At 42.5% G+C, this 16,370-nt stretch overlaps 1 protein-coding gene across 7 annotated transcripts in view; it reads right to left on the bottom strand.

Annotated features, from left to right (window-relative positions):
- Nucleotides 1-15,483, bottom strand: part of STIM1 (stromal interaction molecule 1) — a 179,625-nt gene extending 164,142 nt beyond the window's left edge. For 2 of the 7 annotated variants that reach the window (XM_050968508.1, XM_050917830.1), the window contains exon 1: nt 13,804-15,483. In XM_050968508.1, the coding sequence (XP_050824465.1) occupies nt 13,804-13,912 (109 nt within the window). In that variant the 5' untranslated portion in view covers nt 13,913-15,483. The remainder of the gene's footprint in view (nt 1-13,803) is intronic. The other 5 variants (XM_050918523.1, XM_050919110.1, XM_050969267.1 and 2 more) reach the window with 4 other exon arrangements.
- Nucleotides 15,484-16,370: the final 887 nt, after the last annotated feature.

The raw sequence follows: 16,370 nt of genomic DNA, 5'->3' as shown, positions 1-16,370 counted from the left end.
AACTGTCCGATTACATGGGTAGCATCTAAAGATGCACACAATTAATATTACCTCTAACTTCTAACAACAAAGGTTTGCATTTCAAAGTTCTAGCCCATAGGTTCTCAAACTAGGGGTCGGGAGGTTATAATGTGGGGGGTCGCGCGCTGTCAGCCTCCACCCCAAACCCGGCTTTGCCTCCAGCATTTATTATGGTGTTAAATATAAAAAAAAAGTGTTATTAATTTATAAGGGGGGGGGTCGCACTCAGAGGCTTGCTGTGTGAAAGGGGTCACCACTACAAACGTTTGAAAATCACTGCCTATTTGGCAGCCAATGGCCCTAAGTAACATTTCTAACATGACTTTAAAGGTTGGCTTTGGGTCAGCGTGAAAGCTGTTTAATCCTTTCTGGTCATGAATTATATTTTGTATAAGATTTTCTGCAATTATATAGCAATGGTAGCAATAATGATTTGCATGGTTATATTTTAATTAGACAATGTCACACTAAGGTTTTACTAAAAAGATGTATTTCTATACTAATTAGTATCCAGCAAGATATCATGAAGCTGATAAAAGAAATGTGCAGCTAAAATTGAGTCTCTGTTTCAAAAGCCTTAAAATCCTTTGTTTTCTATAGCTCAATGGTGTAGTGGGAGCAGGCGGGAAGAGAACGTAATGGTTCTTTTCCTAGTTCCACCAATTTAGAGGTGCCCCTCACAGTAGATTGTGCCGATCTTCACGACTGCCTTCTTCCTGGCATGGTTTGATCAGCAGTGAAATAGAGGAAATAATGAGAATTATTTGTTATTATTAGGCTTCAGAGTTAATACATCATTCAGATGAATGGGATCAGTTTATATAAACAATATGTCAGTTTACATCTGGTTCATATCTTGAAGGTTATCTTCATAGCTGTAAGGACTACAGACTTTATATTACAGTTCTAAATATCAAGATGGCCCCCTTGGGGGGAGGGGGAGCACCAAGCCTCTTTAATACAGCCCAGTCTGAACCATCTTTCAAATGGTAAAGCAAGTAGGATGATATGTGCTGAAGGGGACACACATGTTAACTGGACAAGCAGCTTTTGAGGGACCTACTTCATTAGATCGCATGCTGCATCTAATCCCCTCCTGAAGGAAGTCTAACATTACACTGAGTGACAGATCATCACTGCACTGGCACTGCTACAACCCTAAACATACCCATTGCTTAGCAGCTTTAATCCTGAATTATTTTTCCCCTTTCTGCAGCACAAAGCTGAGCTTGACAAGAAAACGAGCAAACTGTACAAACAAGAAGGCAGCTCATTTATAATTTGAATGTTGAACATTCTTAAAGTTCTCATGTGTTTATTATGTTTCTATCCACTGAACCTCAGAATTTCAGGCACTGACTCTCGAAACCTGAAATAATGAATTCGACCAATGTTTTTAACACTCTTCTCCTTCAAGAAAAGAGGTGGGAGGTACTCAAAAGACAATGTTATTTACATTTATTGTGACACGTGGGATGCAGATGTATATTTGCTACCAAGCATCACTGTGTCCTATCAGGTTCTCACCCTTATGTTTCCACACAGAGCCAGCTGGCTGGAATCAGTACAACCTGCTACAATTTCAGAGCCCCTACACCAAAGGTGAGGGGACAGCAGAGCCAGGAGCATGTAAAACTAGGGTGACCAGACATTCCGATATTATTGGTACCGTCCTGATATTAGTGGCTGTGTTTTATATAGGCCCCTATTACACCCCATTACTCCCGGCCCATCCCAATTCTTCACACTTGCTATTTGGTCACCCTATGTGAAACTATCCCCTCAGGGAAACTGTTCTTTGAAAGGGGTATTAGGCTTGCATGAGTGGTTCACACAAGTCTGGAAAACTGGCTTGCAGCAGCAAAGGTCAACTATATAAATATTCAATAAAGGTAAGAGACGTATACTGCTCAGAGAACTTAACGGAATCCCCAGTGGTTCCTAAAGTAAGCCTGAGCACAAATTCAGTCCACCTCATAATGAACCAATATATTTCCCAAGGTGGAAAAACACACTACACAAGGGATGGACCCAAAATTCAAGCAGACATACATCCAAAGCAACCCCATGGACATTACTTCATATTTATAAAATAACCAAATCATATGCATGGCTTATTTACAAATGGATGTACAATACAATCTCTTCAAAAACTTCCTGTAGCTTCTTCACAAGTTCTACCACCTATTCTAGAGAAGGGAACTTCACTCTTACTTTCTATCCTCATCCCAACAAACCGCTCCCGTTCCACTGCAGAAAAACCTACATTTCAAACCTGACATTCAGCCTCTGGATCTGCTCACCCACAGGTGAACCCAGTCCTCACATTCCAATATAATGTACTGAGATACCGTCTGCCCTTCTTAATTCAGGGGCCAAATCCTAGTTTTAAGAAGACAGTCAAAAAGCGACACTTGCAGAAGCCTTCAGTGCCACATTTCTACCCCAGTGACCAAGATTCAACTCCTACAGAAAGCTTAACAGTCACCATGGTGCACCACGTTCCACAAGAGGCCCTATGATTTGAAGCCAGAGGACTCTCATCAGCGTTCATACGAGTAACAAATGCAGCAGTGCTCAGGGAAAGACTGAGATACCCAAGGATCAGAGTCAGCTGTTACAGAATGGACTGGAATATCACATGGGTGAAAATCGAAGAGAAGAATGCAAGGGCTGATTAAAATATAATACTTTCTAAACCCTTAAAACCTTGCCAAATATCACACATTGTCTTCCACATACTCTCTGGCTGTTTGGAGAGCCAAGCAAGTATTCAAGCCAGTTAAAACAAAACGGTAACTTGCCTTATATTCTCTTCTCATGGTCAAGATGTTAATAGCTCAGCCAAATAAGCTGCTCTTGTCGGAGAAAGGAGAACCACCCAAAATTCACTCTAATGAACTGGAGTTCATCCCAGGATTGGGGCAGGAAATAACCTTATTCCATACAGATTAGCCCAAGCTTCAAGCTTGTTCCTGAACTACACAGGACTTCATTTCTCCAATATCTAGCTTTATTTTTACAGTATAGCTGACTAATGAAGCAATTCAGCAGGTTTTTCAGTGCAAATAAACATGGTGCAATTTTAGAACCTCTATTTTAAAGAAGTTCTGCACCAGCTGCAGTCAAGCAGTAAAAGGGTAACCTCTCCACTAGATCTGGGCTTTAGGAGCTATAAAGAGGATATGTGCTACTGCCGTCATTTTAATTAGCCCACCCTCAGAGTTGGAACTGCAAGAGGCACAGAGACAGCCTCAAAGTATATGTCCTTATTTAAAAATAATTCCCGATGGAATGATGCTGTAATGTTGTGCTCTTCTGCAATGAAACAGGCAAACAGCTCTAGAAACAAAATTATTTAGATTCTCTCATCACCCGACAATAGAGATCCCCCCACTGCTACCCCTTCAATCTCTGCCCAAGCGCTAACATGCCCAAAGGCAGACCTGTCTCTTGCCCAGAGAAGTAAAGGCTGTGGCCACTTAGCAAGGAATGAAGGCACTGCACCCAGGGATTTTCTGTAACCTGCTGCCTACACACAAACCGAATGGGCAAGGGCGGAACACAGAACAGAGGACCCTGTATCTTCCCTATGCACCACTTCACTAGTAGGCCACATAATTTTCAAGCTAACCATGTGGTCTACTTTATTCTATACAGGTTCTTATATGGTGTTCATCACCAAAGCACCTTCCAGTAATGCATTAAGTGACGTGACTGACATCTGTCACATGTTCATTCTCTCATCCTCTTCCCGGGGGAAAGGTGTGTGCAGAGATGCATTTTGGTTTGGATTTTTATATATATCATTATACAATGTGACTCTAAGAGCAACTCAGTGCCAGAGGGGGGCAAGTGGATCACTGGTATCAGGTAATGAACTTCAGCTGGCCTCACCAATTCAGTGTACCCCAACTCACTATGGTTATAATCTGTAGCTAAAAGGTGCCATGCAATATGTCACTGCAGAACTAATCATTCACTGATCATTAATATTTCTGCAGTATGTATGCACAGGCTGTGCACAGAGAGTTATGAATGTGTGCTAGAATTATATTCTTAAAATGTGTTTGGCAAACAATGCAAAAGCACAGTCTGTCTTAGGCTAAGAAATGTGTATTTGTTTCTTTAATCAGCCCAGTCATCAGGCAGAGATAAGGAAGGTCTATTTAAATAAGACAGGAGGGCTGAACCTCAAGCGATAAACAACTGAATCAATGGACTGTATACTGTATTATAAATAGGGCCCTCCCAAATTCGTGTTCATTTTGGTCAATTTCACAGTCAGAGTATTTTAAAAATCATAAATTTCATTATTGCTAGGGTGACCAGATGTCCCAATAAAATTGGGACTATCCCAATATTTAACCCTTTGTCCCACATCCTGATCAATGTATGATCAGGATGCCATTTGTCCCGATATTCAGGTAAGGAGGCAAGCGGGAGGGAGGCACTGACCCTGTGGGTGCTCTGGGGCTGCAGCCCCCACAGGAAAAGATTGCAGCCAAGTTCCTCGCTCCTCGCCTCCTTCTCCCCTCGTCCCTCCAGCACGCCGCGTCCCTGCTCCTCCCCCCAGTGCTTCCTGCCACCTAACAGCTGTTTAGCTGTGCTTGGCACTTTCCAGGAGGGAGTAGGGAGGAGAAGGTAGGCGGCAAGCTCAAGGGAGGAGGCAAAGAGGCAGGACAGGAGCAGGGACTTGGGGGAAGGGGGGTGGAATGGGGACAAAGCGAGGGTGGAGCAAGGGGGCAAAGAGGAGGGGGTGGGCGAGCATCCACCCGGCAGACGGGAAATCAGCGCCATAGGGGTGAGTGGTGGGCGGGGGGTTGAAGAGCCAAGCGGGCGAGCAGGCAGGGAGGCGAGCGGTGGGTGGGGGACTGAGGGACGCAGCAAGCCAGCGGCAGGCTGGGGGGATGAGGACATGGAGGGCATGGGGGGGCAGCGCGAGTGGGGAGGAGAAGGGATGGGACCTGGGGCAGAGCCTGGGAGGAGCGGGCGTGGATTGTGGGCAAGGCTCATGGCACCCCAATGTGTCTCGATATTTTATAGTGTGGTGATCTGGTCACCCTAGTTATTGGGGTATTGCCACCCTCACTCTACACCACCTTCAGAGCTGCGCAGCCAGAGAGCGGCAGCTGTTGGCCAGGAGGCCAGCTTGGAAGGCAGCACTGCCAACCCCCACAGCACAGAAATAAGGATGGCCTGGTATAGTATTGCTACCCTTACTTTGAGGTAGCAGCCACCCTCCAGCCACCCAGCTCTGAAGGTAGTGCAGAAGTAAGGGTGGCAATACCACGGCACCTAGACAATAACCCTGCAAACCCCCTCCTCCCTGCATACCTGTTTTGGGTCCAGACCCCCAGTTTGAGAAACGCTGGTCTCCCCTGTGAAATCTGTATAATAAAGGCTAAAAGAATACAAAAGACCAGGTTTCATGGTCCATTTGGTAGGGCCCTAAGTGTATAAAGGGAGGGCTTTTATGAAAGCCTGAGACACACTAGTGATTAATATCTGTGAATTCTATGTGTTAACACTACATAAGGAATTATGGATAATTATTAATATTATGCTTTACAGTCTGTGATCAAACAAACAAAGGGAGAAACAAGTTTCTCCCAGACAGGAGGGAACATCACAGCTGCCTACCCGTCTCCAACGAAATTAAGCAAAACCAAAAACAATGGAAGCCCCATTTAAATTCAAATCATCAGGGGATAAGAAGCCCACAAGAAGGAAAACAGTAGCATGAGATCATCCTGTCTCTTGAAACAAGGTCACCAAATTTTGGAAAATATAAGCAGAGACAGAAGCCATATTTGGCATTGATCACTAGACAGACACAAGGGAACAGTTCTCTTGCAAGCAGAAACGGATGAGTCCTTCAGTTAAGGCGGGTAGAGGGGCTGAAGTCTCTGGTAACTGAATATAGGTGAGTAATCTATTTAGGCAAAGATCTTTCACCTAGGAAGACAGGGGAAACCAGCATCCTGAATAAGCCTGAACTTTGCTAGATTAAGTTTTAGACATGTGTTTTCACTTATTTGCATCACTACTTTTATTTTTCACTTGGCATCACTTGACCTATGTCCTATTGTTAATAATTTTGTTTTATTTTACTATGAACTAACTCAGTTAATATGTTTGAAAGGCAGAATATATTTACCCCAATTAAGTTAAAAAACACAATACAGCTTATCTCTATAAAGGAGAAAAAGCTTATTATTTCTCTGAGCTATCCAAGAGAGGACAGGACATGCCATTTGGGGAAACTCGGGAAACGGCGTGCGCTAGTGTCACCTTGCTGGTTGTAACCAAGGGTGGTGGAAGTCAGAATAGGGCTGTAGCCACACTACTGGGATCAGAGCTGCTGAACCAGCGCCGTCTAGCTCAAAGACAGTCAAGTGTGCCCTGAATGCTTGTAGACTGGCTGTGAGCATCCCAGGCTGGAAGCTACAGTAGCAAAGCACTGTAAGACACCCTGGGTTGCAGGGCAAGTGGTAACACAACCCTCTACTGCTCTGGAAACAGTGATAAATAGACAGAGAAAGAGAGACAGACAGACAGAGACAGCTTTATGTTAGAGAAGGCAAGGTCAAACAAATATGCCTTCAAAAGTGGCAAGTTCTGTGTTGGTCCTTAGCTCCTGTGGGAGTCCATTCCTCAGTCTTGGAGAGTGAGAGCTCAGGTCACTCCTTAAACTGTTTTATATATGACAGGATATCACACAGGCCAACCCTACTCCCAAAGTTAGAAAAATGTACTACAAATAACAACTGTATACTGGTAGGGAGCTGGATTTGATTATATAACAGCTCATGGCCTAGAGGAAGGTCTTGCGTAGAAGAGGGACTCAGGACACCTGGATTCAGTTACTGGCTCTAGACAAGTCATTTAGTCTTTCAATGCCTCAGTTCCCCATCTGTACAATAGGAAAAATAGCCCTGCCCTACCTCTGAGGTGTTGTGAACCCCAGAGTTATAAACTGACCAGTCAACCACACACCTCATTTGGAACCAGAAGTACGCAATCAGGCAGCAGCACGCACACACACACAGCAAATACAGTACAGTACTGGATTAAATGTACACTACTAAGCAAATGAAGGGAAAGTTTTAAAAGATTTGACGAGGTAAGCAAACTGTTTCTGTGCTTGTTTCATTTGAATTAATATTTTTCTTCTGCATAGTAAATTTTCAAAGCTGTATTAGGTCAATGTTTAGTTCCAGCCTCTCGAAAGAACTAGAATGTTTTGTTCAGCGTTACAAACGTTTCAGAGTTACGAACAACCTGCACTGGAGCAGGGATTATGAACCCAGGTCTCCCTCCCCTTTAAGAGAGTACCCTAACCACAGGCTATAGGGTGCGCCCCTCTCAATCGGTCCTGTTGAAGCTGTTGCACTTTGTATAAATTATTCATTGGCACAGGGACTTGAACCGTTAGTCTCCACACCCCAAACAAGTGCCCTAACTACTAGGCTAGAGCGCGAGTCTTTCACTCACACTCTCTCTATGACTATTCAAGTATGTTATACAAACTGGAACAGCTTCAACAGGAGAAATGGAGAGATTGCTTGCTCAGATTATTAATTAATTAAATAATTAAATAATTAATTAAATATTTAAATAGAAAGATAGATAAATATTTAAATAATTAAATAGATAGATAGATAGATAGATAAATATTTAAATAATTAAATAGATAGATAGATAGATAAATATTTAAATAATTAAATAGATAGATAGATAAATATTTAAATAATTAAATAGATAGATAGATAAATATTTAAATAATTAAATAGATAGATAGATAGATAAATATTTAAATAATTAAATAGATAGATAGATAGATAAATATTTAAATAATTAAATAGATAGATAGATAGATAAATATTTAAATAATTAAATAATTAGATAGATAGATAGACAGACTTAAAAGTGGCCTGAAACTAAACATTTCATTTGACCCAAACCAAAATTTTTATCCACTTTTTGATTTGCCAAAAATTCAGAACAATCTGGGGTTTGGTTCAGGTCAATTTTTTTTCTTTTCTGATTCTTCAGAACTGCCAGCAAACCAAAAGAAATCAGTTAATCACCCTGCCCTAGCTATAAATACCTAAGACAGATAGATACTACTTCCCTACCCACGAGGATTTTGTGAGGATAAGTCCCTAAATACTTGTGAAAGGGTCAGACACTATGATGGAGACCATACAAATATCTAAATGGATTCCAGCTCCAATTTCTACAGTTCTCAAAACATTGTTGGCTCCAGGATAAATCCTTTTTCCATTTCTGAATAAGCCAAAGACTGCGCTGTCCATTCAGGTTTCCATGCAAGCTGGAACAGGCTCCTCACATTTTCAAATAAGATTCTTAAAAATGGTCTAAGGAAGTAGTAATGGTCTCTTCAGTAACATGTTCAATGGACAGTGCCAAAACTGTAAAGCCAGTATCAATTCTACAGAGGGTCAAGTCACATTAAATAAGTCAAGTCGAGAGCATTTTACCAGGTAGATCACCTGATTTAACCTTGACGCACTGACAGTGGGTATTACCCAGTCCTGTCAGCACTTCCGCCTTGGTAAACAGACTAAGGGTCAAACAGAGAACTTTTCCCAACCATTCATTCCAACTTTCACTAAAATTCTCCCATGTTACCCAAACAAATGCCATTAGCATTTGCAGCTCATGCCTCTCCTTAAGGTGCCTGTCAGGCAAGTGATTTAACATCGCCAGAACTGACTGACGCCAGAAGCAGAAGGCACAATGTCAAAAATCCTTGCTGATCTAGAAGAGCACCAACTAAGAGCAGCTTTCAATACCTTCTCACTTATTATGCAAGTTTCCTCAGAATTGTGGCAAGGAAGAGGATGCAACAATTATTTCACAAAGCTCCAGCAGAAAGTCAGAGTTCCTGTGAGCCTGGACTGGGAACAAAATCACACATATGTATATGGCCGCTGGCCTGTATTTTTTAATTTGATTCCCATCCATCAGCCAAGCAGCGACAATGGGGCTCAATGAAGTATTTCTAACACTTTACATCTTGAACTAGCTGAATGGATTCATTTATCCTTATACCTTTTTGTTCTCGGTCATTCTTCACCGTATCTATCCAATGTATCCTCGGTCTTCCTCTATTTGTAGTCCCTTGCACTCTGCTATGTATCTCCATGTATAATAATATCCTTTCAGTCCATTCTTGACACATCTCTCTCTAATCTTCTGTAACATTTTTATTTCATGCCCTGTTTTCTTATGACATCATATTTTATTTTCTGCAGTCTTAAATCTCTCAGTACTCCTCTCAGCCAGTTAATTTCTGCACTCAGTCATCTATGTTCATCAGCTTTCCTCATACTCCAATATCCAACCCGTGTAGCAATATCAGCATGACAACCGTCTGATAGACAAAGATTTCCATTTTTATCAAAATGACTTTAACCTTCCAGATCTTACAGAATTTTCCAAATGCAACAGCGGTTACAGAGTCTTCTTTTTTATATTACCTTCAAATTCCCATTCTTCAATTCTAGTCCTTCAATATACAAAAACTTTTCCACTTGTTCTAGTTCTGTGTCTGACTTTCATCTTTGCATTTTCCTCTTGTCTGCCAGTTGCCACAGTTGTGACTTTGTGCTGATCTTGAGTCCTAATGTTCTGCTTTCTGGGTTTACCTTTTCAGTTATTTTTTGTAACTCCTTCTTACCATTCAATCTTGATTTAAAAATTGTCACTAATGGGGAATCCACAAGAAGCCTTTGCAAATTGTTATAACGACTAATTATTTTCACTGTTAAAAATGTTCACCTTATTTCCAGTCTGAATTTCTCTCGCTTCAACTTCCAGCCATTGGATCATGTTATACCTTTGTCTGCTAGACTGAAAAGCCAGTTATTAAATATTTGTTCTCATGTAGGTACTTTTAGACTGGAATCATCATCCCTTAACCTTCTCTTTTAGCTCCTTGAGTCTGTCACTTTAGGGCATGTTTTCTAATCCTTCAATCCTGCTTGCAGCTCTTCTTTGAACCCTTCCCAATTTATCAACGTTCTTGTTGAATTGTAGAAACCAGACATGGTCACAGTATTCCAGTGGCAGTTGAACCAGTGTCAAACACAAAAGGTAAAATAACCTGTCCACGCCTATTCAAGATGCATCCAGGGATCGCTTAACCCTTTTGGCCACAGGGTCACCCCAGGAGCTCATGTTCAGCTGATTATCCACCATGACTTTCAAATCTTTTTCCGAGTCAGAGTTCTGCACCCTGTAAATGTGGCCTACATTTTTTGTTCCTAGATTTACGTTTACATTTAGCTGTATTAAAACACGTATTGTTGGCTTGTGCAGAGTTTATAGGAGCAATACATTCTCAAGACTTGCCATAACCCTTTCTTCCAAACGCTATCAAAAGCCTGGCTGAAGTCTATAAAGTTGTTTTAGTGGGTTCAGTTGTGTTCAGACAAAGCAACTAGTATAAAACAACTTGGAAACACCCCCACTGAAAACAGTGGCACCTCCTAGACTATGTCATTGTAAGAACATAGGATCTAAGAGATGCCCAAATCACCCATGTCATGAGAGGAGCTGATGATTGCTGGACTGACCACCGCCTGGTGAGGTCAGTCATGTCCATCAGGATTGCACCGAAATATAGAAAGCAATACAATATCCAAAATCACATAGAGGACAATACAATATCCAAAAGACTTCAATACTCAGTGTACCAAGAGAGATTCCAAACACTCCTGAGTGAAAAACTGAGCATATGCACTCCTGGAAATAACGTAAGTGTCAAAAAAGACTAGGAAGCCTTAAAACAGACTATACGTAAGGCCTGCAAGGAACCCATCAGCCTTGCTACCCGCCCATCATCAAGACTGGTTTGACAACAATGACAATGAGATTACAGTGCTTTTGGACCAGAAGAGAAAAGCTTTCTGCAACTGGCAAAAAACCAACCACTATCCAGTCAGAAGAAGAGTTCTTTCCATCAGCTCAAAACTGAAGTTCAAAGGAGGATCCGAGAAAACAAAAAAACAAATGGTGGGAGGACAAAGCAAAAGAAAATCCAAACATTTGCTGACAGACAGGATATGTGGAGCTTTTTCTGAGACACAAAGACCCTGTACGGAGCAAGCTCACGTGGCCTCACGCCTCTGAGATCCAGAGATGGTAGTGCCCTTTTTAAAGATAATGAATCTAGAGTTCTGAAAGCAGGAAGAGCCAAATCAGCAAGCATTGTTCCAACACCCACACCTCTGCTTTCTGAGTAAACTGCTTTCCTGCTGCTTCTGAGAATCTCATTACCTTCTACAGAGATGACAAGTGACCAACCCAATCAGTTTTTTTAAATATTAAAAACAGGCCACGTCAAAGACAGACAATTGTGCCTCATTTCAAAATCTAGTAGTCCTAAATTGTTTGCATCTATTTAATGATAATGGTAGTGTATAGTTATGCATCCAACTGACAGGATTCATACTGACTGTTCCCAGAGGACTGCATGAGGTAGAAAGTGATATGTGAAGTATGAGGGCCTTCTGCACTTACATACAGGTACTGTAGTAACTACGACAACTAAAAAGCAAATGTTAAAAATGATCTTAAAGAGCCTTTTTGCTATGGGCCTTCTGAACCGAGCGTGGCATGCACAATAAAACCTTCAATGATTATCCAACAAAGGAACACACACAGGGTAGTTAAATGCCATGAGTTACTGACCTCGGGAGTGAATCTCTCTATTATGCATCAACATGTCTATGCAGTCCAGTCAGATCTCGTTTATCTCTATGCTGATTTCTGAACTGTAATCACTACGGTGCTCTTTCTAGGTGCCACGTGTTAATCTGAAGTTATTTTTATCAAAAAAACTTATGGAAATTGTATATAGACTAGAACTGAACAGACAGGAGTACACACAGTGAATAGGAACCCCTTAGAAGGGAAAGCCTGCCTGCAGGTAATCTACACCAAAGACTGCATACCTCACAGGGTTCTCCTCTCCCACACTGCACTTGATCGCTTCTGATTTAGAGGTAAAAGCAAGTTAGAAACTGAATCACCAGGGCTGCCACATTTCTGCAATACCTTCAAAAATTACCCCACTTGAGGGCACAAACCCTGTTTCAAAAGAACTGCAGAGATCCTGTTTCCTTTCTGAAGTACCAGGTTCATGCTCTCTCTCTCACCTCAGGACTCAAGAGTCTGACACTGTTAGTAACAGACAGTTTTAAAACCAAGTAAAATTACTGGTTACTAACACAAGTGAAATTAACCATAACAGTATTAACCATAACAGTATAAACACACACACACAAACTCAGCACTCATAAACCAGCCATTCCTCCGTTTATTCCAGGGACCCTTATCTTCACTCCTTAACCGATGAAGTATTTATTTGGAAACCTGCATTCATGAGTTTTCTGATCAAGTTCAAACCATTTCTGAATGCAATTAATGCTTTTGGGTACCTCCAGCTATAGGATCCATCCAGATGCTGATGACGCTGCTGGATGGGATGCTTTCAAGAAACAAGTTATGCTTCGGTTGTTAAACGCCAGCCTGCACCCAACCTGAGAGCATTTTTGCAACAACTTTTTCTGCTATGTAAATCAACTATATTTTTGTCTCCCAGTGCTCACAGAATTCCCTATTTTCTTGTGTGCACATTTGAATCCAGTGCTGGTGAAAGATGCAGGACTGGCAGCCCTGAATACTGAAAGCCATTGTTTAGCTACAGGTAGTGACAGTAAAAGCAGCAACAGCACAAATGTCTCTACTATACCTCAATCCTGAAATACAGGGACAATCACTCAGAGTGGAGGTATATCAGTCCAAAAAATGACCTACTCCTCTACTGAGACTATCAAGCTGTCAGCAAAGGAGTCAAGTGCTTATGCAAGGCCAACATGTGTCTATTGGGAACCAGATTGAGACAGACAGATATGGAGGCAGGTGGGGGGGGGAAACGGGACTAGACAGCAAAAAAATTCAGCTGTCATGCTTTCATTCTCTCTCTCCCTGCCAAGACATGATCAAATGCTTATTTCCCCAAGAATGTCAATAGGGCAATAGTGAAAAAAAATATTTTTAGACTCGTGATTTTTCTATGCAAAGTATGCAATTTCTCCTTTTTATCTTTCCCCCTTACATATTGGGACAGTGCTCTTTGCAGTCATTGAGGAGGAGGTTTTAAAACAAAAAACAAGCAAAAACTACATTAAATCTGAAATTTCCCAAACAGATGAAGTCAGTATCCACAATAAACAGTGAAATAATCCACAGTTCATGAATAGCTGGCATCCGTTTTGAAATAAACAGATTGTTTAGTCATCTTAAATCTCTCTGAAAGCAATGGGTTTCAGAGAAAGTGCCATGTACCATCCTGACTCCCTGACACATCAGTTGAATCTAACTCATGAGCAAGATTCTCAAAACTGATGAGCATTTTTCCACCAACAGGGTGTGTCATTTATTACTGGGTCTGCCCTAATCTAATGTTATATATTCTTGAGGACATCACTTACTGAAGAAGCTGAAAACTTTAACATTCTAAGTTTCGCCATGTGACAAACCAATCTCATGCAATGTATGTGCAATTTAAAGCATCATGAACTAAAACTGATCATCTTCTGTCAAAAAAACTAATCAAAGCTAACAGCATAGAGGCCCTACCTGTGACTACCAACAAGTTTCACAGAGCAGTAAGTTCTAATGTTTTCCTCATCGCTGGGAAGGAGGGGAAATAAAAACAGACCATTTCTGAAGCCTTTTCCTTACCTGCAATTGCAGTTTCATCCAAATGGGTACCTGGGGGCCTCTCCCCCTGTCCTTGGTGCAGAAGAAAACCACACAGGATCCACACTGCTACTCTTGACCACACATCCATTTCTGTATAATATTATGGACTTTATCCCTTTGTATGTCAGCTCTTCCTCAGCATCAGTCCCCAATGGATATGTTCAAGTTTCTTAGTTCACTCTGCACCTTTATATCCCAAAATGGTGTAGGAAGTAAAGTGTCTGATATCCCAGGAGTGGTGCCAGATTAATTCCAAAGGCTACAGAAGTAAAGGATGGAGATACTTTGAGGTTCTTTTCCCTCCCTCCAGCATAAGCTGAAATTTTGCCCTAAATCTATGGTTTCTCCCAAAAACCAGCCTCACAATTAAATTTATCTCCAAATAAAACAAATTTTAATTTGCCTCTCTAGCCCTGAAGAAAGTTCTCTAGAGTCTTTTATTTTTTAAGACTGGTTAAGATAAAATATACCTAACATTTTTGGTATTAAAAAGTACAAAACAAAAATTTCATGAATGATTTACCAGCAGAGTCTCTAGGGCTCAAAATGCTGCAGCATCCAAGTTTTAACTATTTGTAGTCAAGCACAGCTTCAACCTACTTGCAGATTCCAAACCGTTTAGCAAGACTAGAATAAACCAAACTTGTTTAAAATAATTTTCTTTTGGTCAGCTAAATGTCTGTGCATGTGACAACTTAATGCTTTAATTTAAATTTCAAACAACATGCACTTTAATCAGATACTTTTAAAGAGAAAGATATTTGCAAAGATTCTAATGCACATTCTTTTAGAGATGCAGAGAAGAATTTTTAAAAACCCAGCATTAAAGTGTTAAAAATCCCCACAGGCCACAATCCTCTATTACAGAACAAAATATAAAAAACATGCCAAACAGGACCACCTTATTCAGCTGGAGATTAACAGACTTGGACTCTGCCAGGTATCAGGTAACCTATCCCTTCCTTTGCTTCTTGTTAGTACTCCCTTAAACAAAAAAAATGTGGAAGAACACTCATTATCCAGTCCTCTATTCCCACCTCAGCAGCACAAAACTGCAGTAGTTTTACCACCTGAAACAGGTTTGTCTTGTCTGCTGTCTCCCAGGATTAGTATCTTTACCCAAGGCAGATTTCTCAACTTAATCCAAAAAGCCTCTGAACCATTTAATCCAAATTTTGGTTTACACTCAGTTTTGATCAAGATTTCTTTTTATGTACTTCAGCAAATCTCAGTTTATCATTGGGATTTCCAGATTATTTTATCAGCAACTCTTCTCTGACTCAAAAAATTGCCAGAATCTCTCTTCGTTTGGCCCAATTTATTTCCACCACAGCTCTCTTTCTAGAGTTGAGTGATGCTCTATCGCAGGCCTGTTGGATACAATAGGCTACGTAAGAATTTTTTTCCTTTTATCCCAGTTCAAATCAACAGCATCCATTCAATCATGGATTTTCCCCAAGAGAGTATGTGCGAGCAGAACACAAGAAATCCCAGCAGCATTCAGGATGGCTCTCACACGTCAGACCTAGCGCCTATCAAGTCCAGGCTTCTCCGGGGACAGTCTGCTCATCCAGTAGGCCTGGCTTCTCTCGGGATTAGTCCTCGGTGCTCCTGGGGCAGCTCTCATGCAGTAGGCCTGGGGTGTCCTGGGACAGGCCAGTATCGTTAATGCTGGTTCTAGTCCCTCTGCTCAGAACCCCCCCTCCCCCAGCCCTAAAAATTCCTCCCAGGCTAGCCCTTCCCCCACATACCAGTGCTCTCACCCAGGCCAACTCATAACCCCTTTTCCCACCTCAGCAATAGTCTCACCCACACTAACCTCCCCCTATCCCCTCAGCAATGGTTCCCTCCCAGGCTAACCCTTAACCTCTCCCTCCTTCCCCCCGCCAGCAATGGTCTCACCCAGGCTACCCCTTAACCTCTACCTCCTCCCTCCCGCCAGCAATGGTCTCACCCAGGCTACCCCTTAACCTCTACCTCCTCCCTCCCGCCAGCAATGGTCTCACCCAGGCTAACCCTTAACCTCTCCCTCCTTCCCCCCGCCAGCAATGGTCTCACCCACAAGAACCCTTAACCTCCCCATTCCCCCCCTCAGCAACGGTCTCACCCAAGCTAACCCTTAACCCCTCTTTATTGAGCAATGGTTTCCCCCAGGGCTAGCCCTTCCCCGCCTCCCCCCAGCAGGAATGGTCTCACCCAGCCCAACTCTTGACCCCTAGCAATGGTTTCTCCCAGGCCGGGCCAGCCTTCCCCCCTCCGCAATGGTCTCTCCCGGGCAGCCCTCTCAGCATCAGACCCGCCGTCGCTCCCCCGCGCCCGGCAGTTTCTCCCGAGGCCCCTCCCCCAGCAGAGGTGTCTCCCCTCGGGCGGACCCCCCCGTCCCCAGTTACCCCGCTCTCGCCGCCCAGCTCCGGAGCGGGCTGAAGCGCCGCTGCTGCTGCCGCCGCCGAGGCTGCACGCTCGGACACTGACAACGGAGGCGCCAACCGCCGCGCCGCCAAACGGGGCGGGGCAGGAACCAGGAGAGGTCCCGCCCCTTCCCGCTG

Source organism: Gopherus flavomarginatus, chromosome 1, assembly GCF_025201925.1.
Source record: "Gopherus flavomarginatus isolate rGopFla2 chromosome 1, rGopFla2.mat.asm, whole genome shotgun sequence".
Taxonomy (NCBI): Eukaryota; Metazoa; Chordata; order Testudines; family Testudinidae; genus Gopherus; species Gopherus flavomarginatus.
The sequence above is the reverse complement of the archived record's forward strand: the minus strand, read 5'-3'. Positions and strand labels throughout refer to the sequence as shown.